Source organism: Pinus tabuliformis, chromosome 8 (genome assembly GCF_031772625.1).
Source record: "Pinus tabuliformis cultivar Carrire ecotype Pingquan chromosome 8, CPIR1, whole genome shotgun sequence".
Taxonomy (NCBI): domain Eukaryota; kingdom Viridiplantae; phylum Streptophyta; class Pinopsida; order Pinales; family Pinaceae; genus Pinus; species Pinus tabuliformis.
In genome coordinates, this window is record NC_142294.1 from 1,898,725,809 (window position 1) to 1,898,744,733 (window position 18,925).

The 18,925-nt window shown below is 34.6% G+C and overlaps 1 protein-coding gene across 1 annotated transcript; it reads right to left on the bottom strand.

Moving 5' to 3' along the window:
* Positions 1-12,017: 12,017 nt before the first annotated feature.
* On the bottom strand, positions 12,018-14,441 carry LOC149243988 (peroxidase A2-like). Its single transcript, XM_089367900.1, has 4 exons — positions 13,887-14,441; positions 13,193-13,384; positions 12,909-13,074; positions 12,018-12,539 (listed from the first exon to the last, which is right to left on the bottom strand). The coding sequence occupies exons 1-4, from the start codon at positions 14,121-14,123 to the stop codon at positions 12,139-12,141; spliced, it is 996 nt and encodes a 331-aa protein (XP_089224026.1). The 5' UTR covers positions 14,124-14,441; the 3' UTR covers positions 12,018-12,138.
* Between the last annotated feature and the right edge of the window lie 4,484 nt (positions 14,442-18,925).

Sequence of the window (18,925 nt, forward strand, 5' to 3'; positions counted from 1 at the left end):
AAGAGGAGTTTGATCATAAAAGAGTGCCATGTACAAATTTTGGCCTTTGATTATTTAAAGGACTTATGTGAGGTTGATGTTGATTTTCAAGAAGCCTTTGAAGCATGCAATAGCCCCTTTAGTAGAGATAGTAACCCATGGAAGGAGTTTATGTTGCAAGATGGCTTTTTGTTCAAGAACAATTAATTATGTATTCCTAGTTTCTTAGTGAGAGAGAATCTGATACAAGAAAATCACAATGGATGATTAGAAAGGAATTTTGCTGTGGACAAGGCACTTGGGTTGCTAGACCATTTTTATTTTTGGCCAAAGATGAGGTCATATATGCATAAATATGTGAGATAATGCAAAGTGTGTGATCAAGTGCTCAAAATTATGCTCAAGAATAAAAGTTTCAAAATCTTGTTAATTTTAGCTTCATATCAAACAAATCGTCATTCTGATTCCAACGGTGTGAACGACACTCAAATCTGAGCTCGTATGCAGAAGTTATATCAAGGAAACATTTACATTTAACTTGCTTACATGGAAAGATTGGATGATGTGGCAAGGTCCTTCAGTGAATGAGGAGGCACCAAGTGGCAAGCTTCCATTGGCCCCCACGTGTCACAAATCAAAATCGCTGGCAAATCGGCATTATAAAATGACCCCTGTGCAGGGAAGGGTGTGATGTGATAAGGCAGGCGAGATGGTTAGCAAGAAAATGACTGGAGGTGCGATGCGGTGGATCACAATCACAAATCAGCAAAGGGTCAGTGTTAAATAATCAGCCCCCAACAGGGTTTGGGGTGCAATGTGATATTGCAATCGCAAACCGCAACGGTGCATGTCCCACATTATGATTACCTGCCAAGGCACCACTGAACTGCAATGTGCGATAAAGTTCCCCGATGTGAGATTTTCATTAGCTGCATTTTATAGTGTCGTCGGGTCCACAAAATCGTAATTGCACAATCACCGCTGTGTACATAAACCTTAAGCCACTGGTCCTTGCTGATTGTGATTTGTGATGAATAGTCGCTACCGACGGATTATGGCTTGCCACTTGGAAAAAGTCTCACTCAGTTAGCGGATTTTTGGAGTGGAATTGTGGGTTTTTGTCGGATGTGGAGCAATTTGTGGAATGAATAGTGGGAGAACTAGGAGAAGTCATAACTTCTTCAGCTTTTCACCAATTTGGTTGCAAAAAGATGCTAGATAGCCATTTTTTAGTATTTTGGACTAAGGGGAGCAGGATTCAGAAGTATTTGAGCATTGTAAACACATATTTTTACACTTTTGAGCACAATAGAGAGGCCCAAGCCATTGGAAGCTAGACCAAGGAGACATAGACCAAGAGGGGTGAACTCCTTTATCATGTGCTTGTTGTAATTTGTTTTTGATGATGATATATACATGTTTATGTTGTTGTTGAGTTTCTGATTTATGTTAAATTGCTCATAAAATTAACATAAAAACTCTTCATTTAACTTGAAAAAATTGACAAATCCTTAAGCACAATGAAAGAATTTTGTTTATAATCTGAGGAATATCTTAGCACTGTAAACAAATATTCTAAATTATATCAATCTGGTATTAGAGCACTAGTTTTTCTTTGTGAAAGAAGGATTTAATTGTTTGCAAGTTTATGTCATGCTTACAAGGTTAAAACTCAAAAGAGGTGAAGGAAAGCTGGTTGGAAGCCCTAAAGTTGGGTGAAGGGGAAGAACAACAAGGTTGCCACGATCTACAACACCAGTTCAGCCTCAAGTTTCATTTGAGACTCCAGAGATCATGTCTGATGAAGGAGAACCTACAAACATCACAAAAGATGATAAGAACTTCATAAATGCTTTCTTTGATATGACAAATATGGTGAAGGTCGTCTATGAAGAGAGAAATAACAAGTTTTAGGGAGAAAGTTCCAAACCTCCCAAAGGAGAAGGCTATTCAAGAGGAGGCAATGGGAAAAGGGGTAACGGGAATAGAAACAAATCTCCACCCTCTCCACCATCTTCTTCATCTTCTTCACAAGCATCTTCATACTCTTCCACTAATACAACCCTTACTCATACTCATCATCATTCTTGAAAAGCGACTGGTAAATCACCCTTTTTTAAACCTAATGTTAAATTCAAGTTACCCATGTATAATAGCGAAGTGAATGCAGAGCAGCTTGATAATTGGATTCGTCAGTTGGAGGTCTATTCCAGGATTCAAAAAATTCAAGAGGATGACATAAAGATTCAGTTAGCTTCCTTGATAATGGAGGGTGCAGTACTAGTATGGTGGGAATTAAAGACCCAAGAGGATATTAAAAAGCATGGTAAGATCTCTATTTCTTGAGATGATTTCATTGTTGCAATCAAAAGACAATTTGACCCTCTAGCTTATATGCAGAAATCCATCATGAATTGGCAAAACTTTAGACTGGTAAAAGGTCAAAATGTGCAAGATTACACCTAAGAATTCACAAAAAAGGTCTTTGATGTTAGGCGTAGATTACAAAATTACCTTAGGCATACTAACTTAATGTTTAATCCCAATAATCTAGATGATGTGTGTGTGTGAGCCACTCATCTTGAGGCAAGAGGGAAAAACACCCCAGAAGAAGGTAGCAAAAAACAATTTAAGGGAAAGGGAAAAGAAAATGATTCAAAGGGAAGGGAAAGAAAATTTCATCTATTAAAAAGGAAGGAGAGAAAATTACATGCAAAACTGTTCCAAAGAGGGTGACAATGAAGCTCACTATTGGAAGCTTCATCCCGAAATGAAACCAAAAAGAAACAACAACAAGGGAAAACAAAAGATAACTGCAACCACTCAACAGGATTTGGGATCCAACTCTGGTGATGAGACTAAACTCACATCCATGTGGTTAGAAGGAAAATAATCCATTTCTAGCACTAGTTCTTTATACTCGCAAAATGAAACTCCAAATGAAAAGAGGAGAATATAATTGTTTCACATAAGGGTGATCTAAAAACATAAGAAGATTGATATGTTGTTCGATAGCGACTCTGAAGCCAATCTTATCTCTGAAAACATTGTCAAGAGTTTAAATATGGAAACTCTTCCACATCATAAGTAGTATCCCCTTGGATGGGTATGTGACAATAGACAATTGCAGGTTACTAGAAAGTGTAAACTCAGATTTGCTATTACTGCAAATTTCATAGATGAAGTGGAGCTTGATGTTGTGCCGTTAGATATCCATGGAATCGTTTTGGGTAGCTCGTACCTTTATGACATAAAATCTATCTTCCATCGACATGAAAATAAATATCATTTATTCAAAAATGGAGTGGAATATATTGTGAGAGCTCACAATAATAAAATAAATATTTCACTTGTTAATGCAGGGCAAATGAAAGTACTAGTGAATTCGAGAAAGAATTTTGTGCTTCTCATGATCAAACCCAAAAAGTATGTTGATAATGAAGATTTTAAAGCTTGTGATTCAAATTTGAAATCTGAATTGGTTGACGTAGTTAACCAATATGTTGAAATGCTTCATGAACCAAAGTGATTACCTCCCAAGAGAAGAATTCAACATGTGACACAATTACAACCAGATTTTCCTCTTCCTAACATTGGCACGTACAGGATGTTAGTGACGAAAAGCACATAAATCAAGATGCAAATCCAAGAGTTATTGAATACGGGGCTCCATTTTTGTCTCAAATGGTGTAGTGGCTACTAATAGTGGTCTTCTAACACAATATTTTGGGTTTGTGGATGAGGGCTCAAACTCAGTTGAAGGGTTATCATAGGACCCTAGCCAATTGGTTTTGGGGCGCATCTAGTCTTCTGCCACTTATTTGTTTAACACACTAGTGTCAACAAGTGTTGGGTTCTTTCCTTCCTCGGTGGATTTTTCCTTTCAGGAATTAGTAGGGGGTTTTACTCACTAATTTCCTAGTTTTTCAAATGATGGGCATTTTGAACTTGCCAGCCTGGTTACTGAGGATTTTAATAGTGGTCTTTTTTATTTTCCAGGATCCGGTGATGGTTCCTACACCTTCTTATTTCCTCCACAGTTGAACAATTAAGGCTGTGTTGAGGGTTTCTTCCCGAGGGCATGTTTTATCCCTGTGGATCATTATGTCAAGGGGGGAGTGCCTTAGAGATTTGTTAGCCTAACATAGCCTAATGAGGAACTTCCTGTTGGTTTGTGGCTAGATGTCTTAGCACATGGGGTTTTTGTCAATGAGATTCAAGAGAAAGGGTTCTATTTCAGGTCTTCCTACCAAAATTAAAAAGAAATCCTCGGCCCTAAAAGGCGATTTCAATCTAGTTCCTTATAGTCTTTGCATTGGGGATGATGTTGAAATTGCCAATGCAGTAGAATTGGTAGAGCAATCACCAATGGCAATTTTTGAGGGTGGAAATTTTGATTGGGCACCATCCTAGAGTGACATGACAAGTACATGAAACTTGTGGTTTGTATTTCTCGTAATGTTTTCTTTCAGCCATGGGTTGGATTCAACTACCTTTTAATACAAAGGAGGATGTGGGCTAAGTTGTGAAGGATGTTTTCTCCATAGACTCCACTCTTACTATCTTAAAATTATGAATTCATCTCTTCAATGCTTGTAAGGAGCGGATGGATGAAATCCCATTTTGGGGTGTTTTCTAGATGTTTATTATTCCTTCCTATAAAATTAGGATAAGTTTTTTCTAGGGTTTTGGCTTGCTTAGATTTACGCAAAATGCTGCACGCCACTATAAATATAAGAAATGGGGGAATTCATCTTTAGGATATTGACTATGAAGGCCTTCCCTTTCACTGCAAGAGGTGTCATAAGAAAGGACACTTGGTGAACAATTATAATCTCTCTTTCAAATGTTTTTCAAATGAAAGGAATACAAAAAAGAAACATTAGACAGAAGGGGGGGCTTTAGGTGCAGCCAATGACAAACCCTATCTGGATAGTGGATTTGTGCAGGACAATATGACCAATGTTCCAGCCATTTCGTGCCCAATGATCATGTCCCATTTGAGTCCATTTTCAATGGCTTATACATCGATGATAGCAAGAAGGTTTGAACTATCTGATTTGTTTCTTTGGATTCTAGTAATTCGATCCCTATTTCAATGCAAAATTTACATATTGGTTCTTGCTTTTCTTCAATGAATATTGGTCCTCATTTGTGATCAGAGTTGATGCCTAGGATAATTTCTATACTTGTTATTTTTCCTTCTTTACAAAAAACTCAATGTTTTATGCCTTATGGATCATCATATTACTCTTCTCCATGAACCTATGTGATCTTGGGTTGCTCTCGAGAGTCACGTGAGGGAGATATTCAACACAATTTGCGATCTTGTCTTGTGATTTTGGGATTTGGGGTTCCACCTCATGGTTTGGGTTTGATTCCAATGAAGGAATGTTCTGTTAAAGGGACGGGGAGGAAGTCAAACATCTTTATGGAAATGGAAAAGGCCAATGTGGAATTTTCTTTAAGTCATCAAACTTCTATGGATGGGACACTTAGAGAAATAAAATCCCTTAAGAGGGTTCCCTCTTAAAGATCTTATCACTTAATTGTCATGGGTTAGCAAGTTCTCTTAGAAAGTTGGCACTTAAGGGATTGTTCTCATTGGAAATCCCTAACGTGATATTTCTTCAAGAAACCCTTGGTGATGGAGACTGTGTGATAAAAAATTTTAAAGTCCTTATTACTATTCTTGGCACTTTACTGCAAGTGATGTTTGGGGTGGTTTTGGAACTCTTTCCTTGAGATGGGATTCCCGCAAGATCTAGCATAAAAATTTATGGAGTGTCCAATCTGGTTTGGGATTTGCAGATACTCCTAAGATATGGATAAATTTACATGTTTATTGAGTTGTATGGGCCACATGATGATCATGTTGCTTTCTGGAATTCATTGTATGAGAATTCTCTTTTGAGACATGCAAATTTAATCTTGGGTGGTGACCTAAATTTATCTTTGGGTGATGTAGAGTCTTATGGTTATTGGGTGAGGATGTATGCCTTGACAAATTTCTTTATCCATAAACTATCAATTCGTCATCTAACTAATGTCCCGCATGAGCGATTGAGACCCACCTATAGTAATCAAAGGGTGGGGTAGGATCATGTTGCCAAGAGTCATGATCGGCTTTTCATGGTCAAATCTATTGTTTAGTCCTTTTTACTTATTTGGCTATGAGTTAGTTCAAGTGGGATTTTTTTATCATTTCCTGGTATATCTAGAGATCCTAGGAATGATTTGCAAACCTATTATCCCTTTTAAAATGAATGCACACTAGCTAAAAGATAAGGCATTTACTATGCTGGTTAAGAAAATTTGGAGACCTTATGATGGCATGCTGGGTGTTTGTATTGTATGGAAATTTGCTAATAATCTTGAACATATTAAATTTTTGGTAAACACTTGGCATTTTCTTTCCACGGGAGGGAGGAGGATGATCTATTGGATATAGATCACAAATTAATGGAGAGGAGAAAGGATATCTTGGTGTAGAAGGAAGATACTTGGATGCTTAAAAGTATAGCCAGAAGGAAGATACTTGGATGCTTAAAAGTACAGCCATTTGTCCAGACAGTGGAAATGAAAATGCCTAATTTTTCCATGCATATGCCAAAGGTAGGAAACTACTAAATAAAATTTGGGGGATGAAGGATGATGAGGGGCGTCAATATCAAACTTTGATGGGCTTGCTAATATGGGTGTCATTCATTTTAGGAGTTTCTTTTGAGGAACCTCAAGGTGTAAATATGGTTGAAACTATTATGGTGGCGTAATTCTTCATGTAGTTTAAGGTGGAAGACAAGAACTAGGAACTGCAGGGTAATGTTTCAAAATTCGAGCTAAAAGTGGCCCTAGCTAGTTTCCAAAAAGATAAGATGCCAAGCTTGGATGGGTGGGCTACATAATTTTTCACTAATTTTAAAGATTTTATTCTATTGGATCTACTCTGGAGTCTGGGTTTTGAATGAGTCAGATCAAGATGATCATATCCTTGTTTTTTCTAATTTTACTTTCATTGTCCTCATCAAAAAGGTTGACAATCCTGCCTCCTTCGAGGATTTCCGCCCAATCTCAACTATGTAATTGTGCTTATAAGGTCATTTCAAAGGTTATACGATTAATCCTATTCTCTCTAAGGTTTTATCACAAGAAAAAATCATGTTTATAGCTGAGTGTGAAATTCATGAGGCCATTGGGGTGGCCCAAGAGGTTTTACACAGTATAAAGATGTTAAAGTATAAGGGAATTGTATTCAAGATTGATCTAACTAAGGCGTATGATCGGGTTAATTAATCCTTTATCGAACTATTTCTCATGCATGTGGGCTTTGATATTCAATTTATAAATTGGATCACGGGATGCTTGACATCTATCTCCTTTGTTGTTCGGATAAATGGTTTTTCCCCACATTTTTTCCAAGCACAACATGGTCTTCCTAAGGGGCGTCCCTTTTCCCAAATTTTATTTTTACTTGTTGTTCAGGACCTTAGTATTATGATCAAGAATGTGGTTTGTAGAAGGGATTTTTAGGGTGTGGTGGTTCCTTAGTTGTTTTCCATCACACACTTACTTTTTTTTTATGACATCCTTATATTATGCAATGGATTAGGTTGTGATTTGACTAAATTGGTTGAGCTTCTAAGCTTATTTGGTGTTGCGATGAGGATGGTGATCAATGATAGTCATTTATTGTTGTTCATAATTTGGGGATGCACAAGATTGAAAATATTCGTTCTATTTTCCGTTATGAAATATTTGAGCTAGACTCTCGGTTTAAATATATGAGCTTCAACTTAAAGTGGAAATGTTATCTAGAAGTTGATTAGCAGTGGTTATTGGCCAAGCTAGAAAAAGGGCTCACTTGTTAGTGTTTCAATGGTTATCTTAGGTAGGAAGATTGGTACTGGTTAAATTTATATTAGAAGCAATACAAATTTATTGTATATCTTTAGCATGGATCCATGGTATCCTAAAGAGATTCTGGAGGCTTTGTTTCAAATTTCTTTGGGAATGATTAAAGCATTGTATAGCCTTGGATTTTGCTAGAGTAGGTTGGAATTTTTGTAACTCCTTCGGGGTTAGGGCCTCAAAAACATTTTTGTTTTCTCAAAAGCTCTTGCTGCGAAGAGTTCATGGTGGCTTCTATAAAAAAACCATTTTTTGAGAATACCATGGGAAAAAACATAAACTAGAGAATTTTATGTTTTTTATTTTATTTTATTTTATATCTTTAGCATGGATCCATGGTATCCTAAAGAGATTCCGGAGGCTTTGTTTCAAATTTCTTTGGGAATGATTAAAGCATTGTATAGCCTTGGATTTTGTTGGAGTAGGTTGGAATTTTTGTAACTCCTTCGAGGTTAGGGCCTCAAAACATTTTTGTTTTCTCAAAAGCTCTTGCTGCGAAGAGTTCATGGTGGCTTCTATAAAAAAACCATTTGCTGAGAATACCATGGGAAAAAACATAAACTAGAGAATTTTATGTTTTTTATTTTATTTTATTTTAAATGTTAAATATTACAAATCTTCCCCGTACTAAACTAGAGAGTGCGTGTAAGCTCAAAAAAAGAAATATTAATCATCAACCAAATGATATAAAAACCCATATTAATCAAAAACTTAAATATATATAGCATCAATGCTCTCCAACCTACTATGGTAGAGATGTTAGGTAAGGTTTTACATTTTGACTAAATCAAGTTATTTAAAAATAAATAAATATTAAATTAAATAAAAAGATTAATTTAATGTAAGCATTTTAAATAAGGTAAAGAAGAACTCACTTATGGTATTCACAACTCATGATATTCACATATGGTATTTATGTTGAATATATATATTTATTAGTTATTGTTTTTATAATTAGATTATATAAATTAGAATGATAATAATTTTTTATATCTATATTTTAATTAACGATAATTATATTTGTTATTTTATTAATAGCATTTTTTTAATGTATATTTATTTATGGTTATTTAATTTTAATAATATATAATTAATAATTATTATTTCCAACAATTATATCCTAGTAATGGTCTTTAAATTTATTTTTAAAAATATGCAATAAAATTAATAGCCTTTTATCTAAGATGTATATAATTATAGCATGTTAGTTTTGGTATCACCTGTATGGTTTTGGGATATTATTAATAGCCTTTTACATAAGATGTATATAATTATAGCATGTTAGTTTTGGTATCAAATGTATGGTTTTGGGATACTAAATTAATGGGTTTAATTTATATTTTTTAAATTAAAATACTTTATGTAATAAGTAAGATATGAAATTATTGATTAAAATTATGTTTATCATTATATTTAATTAACTAAATATTATAAAAATTTTAATTAGTTTTTATATAAAATGTTTGAAATTTTTTGTATTCTTAAAATATCAAATAAATTGCAATTTTTCCTTTTCTTATTTATATGTATTTTTCATATTAAAACAAGTGTTAAAGGAAGTGTATTCATTGTTATTTAAGTGAATTTTTTGTATTTAGAGAAATCACAATTCATTGTTATTTAAGTGAACTTTTTGTATTTAGAGAAATCACAAATTGGTATATGAAGTTGAAAAATTAATTGTCTATTAAGAGAATTGCATAAATTTTTAGTGTGTAGTAATCACTACTAAATTGACACATTTATAATTTGACTTCTACAGGTTATAGCATTGAAGAAAACATAAATAATGGTAGGTAGTAACGCATTATAGGTATATTTATTGCCATCTTATTTCTATTCATTTTTTTTATGGAAATACTTGCATAAATGGTGGTCTACTGTAAATGATGGTAAATAGGTTATTTATTTTTAAAGATTTAATTATGAAGCTTAACCATGAAAGATCATTGCATAAATATTTAAAAATCATGCCATAAATATTGCACTACATCCAAAAATTATGGCATAAAAATCAAATATTATTTAGGCTTCTATTATCCATAATAAATTAATTAATGTCTTTCGGTAGAAATGACATAAGAGAAATTTTTTGGGAGCGTTTCGAACCAACAAGTGTGGTTCATCATGAGGATCAAATCATGATGAACCACACTTGTTAGTTCTTAGGACAAAATTTTCTCTTATGTGATTTCTACTGAAAGACATTGCTTAAATCAAATATTTAAAAATCATGGTATAAATATTGCAACTATATTGAAAAATTATGACAAAAAAATATCCACATGGCACAAAGCTATACCTTCAAAATTATGGTGATTTCTACCCAAAGACATTGCTTAAATCAAATATTTAAAAATCATGGCATAAATATTGCAACTACATTGACAAATTATGACAAAAAAACATCCACATGGCACAAAGCTATACCTTCAAAATTATGGTCCAATCAATTGTTTGAAAAATATTTTTTTCAATAATATTGAAAAATAAATATTTGTTTTTCAAAGTTAAACATTATGACCTAGATTGGTAATACCAAACTAATAATGGTCAATAAACCAATAGATTACTATAGTCCTCCAAGAACTAATAAGTTACTAAATAATCATAAAACTAATTCCAATATAAATTATATAAATTCCTAAATTCCTATGTAGTAACATGCTTAAAATATTTTACAACCTAAAAAACTCAAATTCAACCTCATTTTAACTTCATATGGAGATGAATTCATATTATTAGTATTAGAGTAGATTTATTGTGTAATATTGTGTGGTTTTTTCGTATTATAAGATCATTTTCTAGGTTATAAAATAAATATTATCTAGTAATGAAATAGTAGATTTATTTATTTATTTATTGTTATTAAAGAAGAATTTTATCTTTACATGAAGTTGATTTAATTAACTAATTAGATCCATTTAAGGAAATGAAACTAAATTTTTAAAACAAAAATATTTCCAACAATATTAATATAAATTAGCTATAAGTTTTCAAGGTATATAATAATTAGGGAGGTATAACTCATAAATATTACACTATTATTTCATATATTATTATCTTTACACAATATCACATATTTATATAGTAAGTTGGAGATTTAGATAGATTGATTATATTAGCCACAATCTAGTTAGTTGAGTAAATATCTCAACTAAACATTAATTTAGAACACATTCAATGTGGTAGGTTTGTTGATGATAAAGAAATCAATCTATTGATTTTAGACTAGATACTAATTTCTTTTTAATTTTTATGTCAATTTCAATATCAATATATTTTTTTTTTTTTTTTTTTTATTTCAATTTGAATTTTTCTTTTATTTCTATGACAGATTAATAAATGATAAAAATAAACATAAAAATCAATCCATAGTATAAATATATAATGAATATTAAAATGTATATTGTATGAATGTAGAATATAAAAATCAATACATATTGATTTTTATTTCAATTTTAATAATTTTCCTTTGTTGATACTAAGATTTGAACTTTAAATTTCATAGTTTACATTATATTTTATAACAAGGTGATCATCAAGGACTATATATTAAAACTAATTTACATGGTTTTTATCACAATTAAAAAAAAAAAAAATCATGTCTCCACAAATTTGAACAATATTTGCAGCTAAGGCTTCAGCTCAACTCCTTCAATTATTCCATATAAAATTTTATTATTACATTTATTTTTAGCTTATATTCTAATTTCACTTATTATTATTATTTTTTGTTAACTTTTAATTACTATTATTCTTCTTTAATTAACCAATTTTGCTATCCCTTCTCTTTTATAGTCATCGGTAAAACCAATTTATTTGTAAACCCATTTTGTTAATAAATTAATATCAGAAACGATAGGTAGATATTAAACACAACTATACAACATTCTCTACCAAGATAAAACAGTATTAAAGCCCCCTTCTAAACTAAGAATATATGAAATTAACTATACAACATACAACACCGATAAATCAATAACAAAACCCCATATTACCAAACTATTAATCTGAGAAATAAATACATTCCTGAACCATTTCAGGAATATGACAATACTAGAATGCATATAACGCATATCTCTGACATTTAAGCTTTATAAACATAACCTACAGTTACGAAAGTCGAATTATACTTCAAGAAATTTCATTTATTTTTATTGACTTAATCTTTAAAAAATGGCACACTCGATTATTGCAGATACAAATACATTCTATATAAGTGTGACTTATTAGGGCTGTATCTCTTCATTATGAATTAACAAATCTACAATTGTGACGAATTTCCCCACTCGTCCCAGTGAGGGGTCGGTTGTTTCCCATTTTGATCATGGATACTTTGAAGCTGTTAAAGAACGCCTCTTGGTTCCTCATATAAAATTCCACCAACTTCCTAGTACTTCCTCCATTGGAATAAAGCAGCTGGTCTGAATCCAGTAGGCCTTCGCCAGATGGTAGATTCTCATAATACTGTTTGTCAAAAGTAACTGGAGTCTGAAAATCTAGATCTGTCACAGTGCTGTTATCAAAGAAGCAAAGTTGTTGGAGCGACGTTAAGAACTCTGTTTCAAGAGTGGGATATCGACCTGGTTTGAGTCCCATGAACCTAGAGTTGAATGTTGCACAACGTGCCTTTCCTATTGTATGGGCACCTGCAAAACATATCAATCACTTAGTAATCTAAAATCCTCAATGACAAGTCCTTTTGAAAAAATTATCAGTTTTTTTTTGGTTCTAGTGACATAATCCTGAATAATAATAACCCTTTTACAAAACTTAACATTACACTGAAACTTTGTAAATCACAGAATTTTGGATTAGAAATTGATCATTTTACAGTTTCATATCCATCACACACACCCTACGCGCATATATATCCCTTGATTCTTTCAACTTTTCATGTCTTTAAGCATGGTTATTCAGCGTTTACCCTTCAGAAATTTTCATCCCTTGTCTAGTTAAAATAAATCATGTGTTCAGATGAATCTCATAAAGATAAATGAATATATAGATGAGACAACCTGAGAGGGTAACCAGATCGTTTTCTGTGAGGCCTACATCCTTAAACTTGGAGATGAGTGTTGAAATATTCGATGTTGGGGCCGGAAGGCTGTTAGCTACTGCTGCTTTGCTTGCTGTTAAGCTATCTCTCCTGCCCAGCGGCACCTCCCAATATGGTCCTTGTGTCTGATCATGACAAAAAGAAAATTCTCCTCTTTTAACTCTATAATCTTCATAAATCTCTGAACAGGTAAATGCCCATTTATGAAATTTGAACTTCAGCAATAAAGCAGTAAAATTTTACCAAGACCACAGAATCCCGTGCTGCCATTGTAAGAATATCAGCGCATGAAACTTTTCCAGGGCATGCAGATTCAAGCGCTTCTTTGATGTAATCTATGACTTCGAAACCACGAGTAGAGTTGAGGTTGGGACCTGCTGTCTTCTCTCCCACAAATGTAGCAGTGTCATCCAGCAGCACTGAACCATCACATCCCTACACATAATTTTCATTTCTCTATAAATATTCATTACAATTTAATCAAATATTTCTGAAACGTTAATTCTCTTTATAGTGATAAGATCTACTGGTCTGAATGTGCCAGCGATCACCAGACCTAAGGGACACTTAGCCGTGATTGATATATCATTTACAAATAATCTGCAAGTGCTGAGAAATTTTGTGCTAATTTCATTGTAACTATTTTACACAGAGTTATCTATTCAGGTCAGGATGGGGAAACACCAAAGACACCCTTGCTGGGATCCCACTGGAAACACCAAAAACACCCTTGCTGGGATCCCACTGGTTACCGGGACTAATTTTACTGGAAATTGTTTTGATATTAAATAGATTGTATTTCACATAAATACTATAAACAAAACTCTAAACTATAAAAACAATGAACAAAATTCTATTTTTTCATGAACAATTTTACAATTATAATTCCCTTCTGTACAATAATGGTAAAAATGCACAGATAGATTGAGTTACTTACATTAACAAAGCAGTCATGAAAATGCAGACGAAGAAGAGAGCCAGCCATACGTGCCTCCTGAGCTACGGCCCTTTGAACCCCAGCAAAAACAATGGCTTCAGCCTGTGGACATGTCCACAGATAGTAATCAGGCCTTAATGATCCAGAAGGGTTTGCTCCGGAGGTTACCCATCCAGACATCAACGCGGAAACAAAGCAAAATCTCAGAACAATAGCCATGGTAGAGCCCCTTTCCATGAGTATAAAACACAGCGGAATAGAAGATTTGTCTAATATTCTGCAGTTGGGTATACAGCAATGGATATATCTGAGATGCCCTTATATCTTATATATACTAAGAAATCCATGAACTTGGTCGTATAGGTCGGTTGGCTCTGGGGTTCAGTGGCGTGAGTGCTGGTAAATATCAGGACGCTTTCTTCAGACAGACTCCCTCATCATGCATAAACTGAATTGTTCAAGTTAAAAGTGCTCTTAATTTGACATTGGACTTTGTCCAATTATTGGTTCATTCACGTGTTCTGGAATACTCGAGTTGTCCTTCACAGTGCAGAGGGAGATTATACACGACCCATTCAATTGTCCGCGTTACGGATAACAATGGAACCAAACGTGTTTTGGGAATTTTAGATGTGGTTTCCATCAAAGTTGAATTTTTCTTTCTTGATAATGATGAAAAGTTAATTTGATAAGGTGACCTCATAATTTTGACATTTTGTTTATGGTTTTATTGTAAATTAAAGTAGATATTAATAAGTACCATATATTAAGTTAATATTAAATATTATGTAGCAAGTCAATCATCGGTTCAATATAATTCATTTTACCTATTGAATTTTATTTTATTTTCATGGAGTAAACACAGACAAAATATGTAGAAACACTAAACCAATCAATAACCTTATAACACCAAATTCTAAGAAGATATTATAGAAAAGAAAAAACTAACAAACAAATAAACACATTATTGCAAATTTTATATAAATAATAGATTTGAAAGTGAATTTGTTGATTTTATTGAATATTTAATATCTATAATGGATTTGGATGAAAGACGAAGGTTGACTTTCGTTCATATTCAACTGAATTTAAGAATATTTAAATAAAGAGATCGCACTCATAAATCAGTCTCTTTTACTTTCACAATCAGATTTTGTTTCTGGTTTTGATTAGTTCATTGGCCCGGCCATTGAAATACGTGGTCAAATTTGATGGCTGCAAAACAAAGTTGCCGTCTTCATATGGTTCTTAATGCTTCTCAGCTTTCGTAGTTTGTACTTCTATAATTTTTAAAATATAACTTTTAAAGTAGCCAAACTTTCAAGGAATTGAACCTTGAAGTGTTTCTATGTATATATATATAATTGAAATTTTATTAAAAAATAAAAAAAAATCATATGTGCAGGTGCGGAAGCATTTCAGGAAGCTAACGAGGAAAAATAATATAGAACTCTTAGCATTTGCCATAAGGCATCAACTAAAACCATGAAGAGCAGATGAAAGAAAGCTCAACAAACTAAAAATGAAGTGCAGATGAAAGAAAGCTCAACAAACTAAAACTAAAAATGATAATAGTTAATTTTTATTTTTTTGCCCTTTTCATCTTTGAACTGTCTCCCAATCTTATGTAGATGAAAAGATAGGATCTTTTTAGCTCATCCCCTACACTAGGGATTATTTATCTGAAACAGAAGTTTCTAGTGAATGGACTCTTTTTGAGCCCACTAAAATATCTGTCTGGCAAGTCATGGACTCAATAAGTGCGAGTTAAGAGATCTAGATTTGTTTTTTAATCTTTTGCATGGGATGTTTTGGATTCTTACGATTTTGAAACTCTTATTTTCTTGTTTGGGGGATCATTTTGGTTTTCACATTTTTTTTGCAGCAACATAGATGTAGGAGTGAAGGGTTTCCAACCATTTTCTTTACAATCTTGTTTTCTTTAAGTTGCTTGATCTACCGACAAAAATCATATAAATAATTTGTCTGGAAAAAAATACGACATCTTAATGTTGTGTTTTCATAATCCAAACTTTGGATCCATTGATGTGATCCATGCTTCAATATAATACAATCGGGGAGACATTTTCTTAGATTAATCTCTACACCTATACAAGCAAAAGTAAATAGTGTTAGAAATTAATGGAGAATAGGTTACTTAGTTATTATTTGCTCCTTATTTGACATTCAGTTCATATTAATTAGGAATTTGTTTTTGCCTATGTATCTATTTAATTCGTGATGATTAATGAATAAAGTGAAGCGAATGCATTTGCTGGTGGGAGCTCCTCGTGATCTGCACCTGTGAGCTCCCGTGTGTTTGTCCAAACTTCTGTCTTCTGCATTTCTTATCATGGTATCAGAGCTAGATCTGAACCTGTGTTGTGAGAAAATAAAAGATTAGTTCTTAGTTTTTCCATCGTCAAGAGACTCAAGATCTGGATTGGGGCGGATCTGTGGTTTCTATCCAGTCTCATCAAGTTCACGGGTTTTGCAACCGTTTGTGCATTCTAACAAATCCAGCTTGGTTGTGCATACTCCCTTTGTTTCATATCTTCTCGCTCAGGGCCGGGTCTGCTATTCTCGGCATGCACAAGCTCAAAATCGGGAGCCTGTTGGATTTGGTGAGAGATTCAAGGTTATGGTGGCGCTTGTCGTGCCTCCCATAGTTCCTGCCTTTGCCACGCGCTGAATGGCCATTCCCTTGCAACGATTTTGATCATCGCGCCCGAAAATCGCTGATGTGAGAGGGAAAATCACGTTGGTGCTGGCTGTGGGGTCGCCGTGGCTGTAGTTGCTTGTGAAATGAGGGACAGGAAAAAGCAAAGTTTAAATTAGTGGAACAACCACTGCGTGGAGGAGCTGCGTGGAGGTTGCCAAAGTGCTGCAAAGCCCTGTGTGCTTTCCGTGGGAGCGTTTTTTGAAATTGTGTTCTCCGTGGGAGGTCTGATATGATCTCACTGTTTTTTTTTTCTTTTTTTAAATCGTGGAAGTTTGCCGTGGTTGGAGGAACCGGCAAGCATAGCCAATTGCTGGAGGAGATCCGTCTGACTACATGTGGTAGAGCGTTGCGATGGTGCATTGGCAGAGGCCGAAGTGCATTGTTGCATGCTCCTCAAAATTAAAGTGCTAATCCTGGTGGCAGCTCGAATTGGGTGGTGAACCTTTGAGCTTGGATCGTGGTGGCAGCTCTCTCGGTGGCGCAATGTGGCCTACATAGCTGAGGCTGAGGTCGCAGTTTTGATAGCTCGAAGGTTGAGTGTGGAGGCTGTTGGGAGGTCGAGCAGAGAAGCTCGTGTGGTGTAGTGGTGGATTGTTGTGATAATCGAGAATTGTTCATTTTTTTTTAAGTTGCCGGGGAAACCTGTTTTTTTTCAAGATGAATTCTCAGATGGCAGATTATTTAAATGAAAGCAGCAAATTGGATGGTTCCAATTACATAAATTGGAAATTTAAGCTTCAGACTTTGCTTGAAGGTCAAAATACCTTCAGCATTGTCATCGGTGATGAAGGTAAGCCAACTGTTGCAAATGGTGGAACGAATGCAACAACTCAAGAATGGGAGAAAAGGGAGCTGAAGGCAAAGGTCCTACTAAAATTGTCAGTTAAAGATTGCATCATCCCTCATATTCAAGATTGCAAGACAGCGAATGAGATTTGGACAACTCTCAAAGACATGTATGAAATCAGGAACACCAGCCGAACCTTGTTCCTCAGGAAGAAGATCCTCTCAATCAAGATGGAGGAGAATGAGTCTGTTTCGTCATTCTTATCTCGGATAAAGGAAGTTAAAGATAAACTATCTGATATCGGTCAAACCGTGGAAAATGATGATCTGGTGACAATCACCATGAACGGCATGACAGATGACTATCAGATGTTTATAACTGGATTGAATGCAAGGGAAAAGCCCCCAAATTTTGAAGAGCTTACTGGAATTCTGCTACATGAAGAGGAAAGGAGGTCGTCTCTCAAGCCTCAAGATCCAGATCTTGCATTGATAACAAAGTTCAAGCGAAAAGGGAGAGCGATGGCTGATCAGAGGAGGGGTAACACATCAGAAATGACACCACAAGGTATGACCTCGTATAGAAATGACTCTGCTCTTGAATGTTTTTATTGTGGTAAGATAGGCCATATTGCTAAATTTTGTCGCGAGAAGAAGGCAAATCAAGAGAGGTACAATCAGAAAAGGCATGCAGGTCATTTGGCAGATGCAGATGCAGATACAGACCCAGATCAGAATCTGGATGTTAGACTATTTATGGCCGAGGGTGACACTGCTACTGAGGAGGATGAATCAGATATTTGGATCGTGGATTCTGGAGCCTCCTCACATATGTAAGGTAAAAAGCAATGGTTCAGAAATTTTAAAGAATCCAACTCTGGAGTAAAAGTCTATCTTGGAGATAATAGTGGGTATGAGATCAAGGGACATGGAGATGTCCTTGTTACTCTGCCTGATGGTAAGATCAGGAATATATCTGATGTGTGGTATGTTCCTGGCATTAAGAAGAACCTGATTTCTGTGTCCAAGATTACAGATCAGGACCTCAAGGTAGAATTTTTTAAATCTTATTGCATTATTAAAGATTTGTTGGATCAGATGAAGCCCATTGCTACACGTATCCGCATAGGAGGACTCTACAAGTTGGATGTGAAAAGTACGCCTCAGCAAGCCTTGATGACATCAAATAAGTCTGCAAATGAAGACGGACTCTACAAATTGGCTCAAGAAATAAATACCCCAGAAGTTTCTTCTATATGTGAAGATGGAAATGATTCTATCTTTGTGGACATTAAGCCGGTCGATGATGTTGTTAAGGCCAAACCTGTGGACACCCCTATTGAGGTCGATGGTGTGACAGACGATTGTTACAAAATAGAGGATGGCGCCGGACAGTTTGACAAACAGTTGTCTGCTCTGGAATCATATCTTGGGTTGTCTGAGTATTCTATTGCTAAAGCAAATCTGTGTATAGAAGATGCAGGTCACTCTACGGGCCCTTTTCCAGATGAGCTGTGCTTCCTGGAACAAT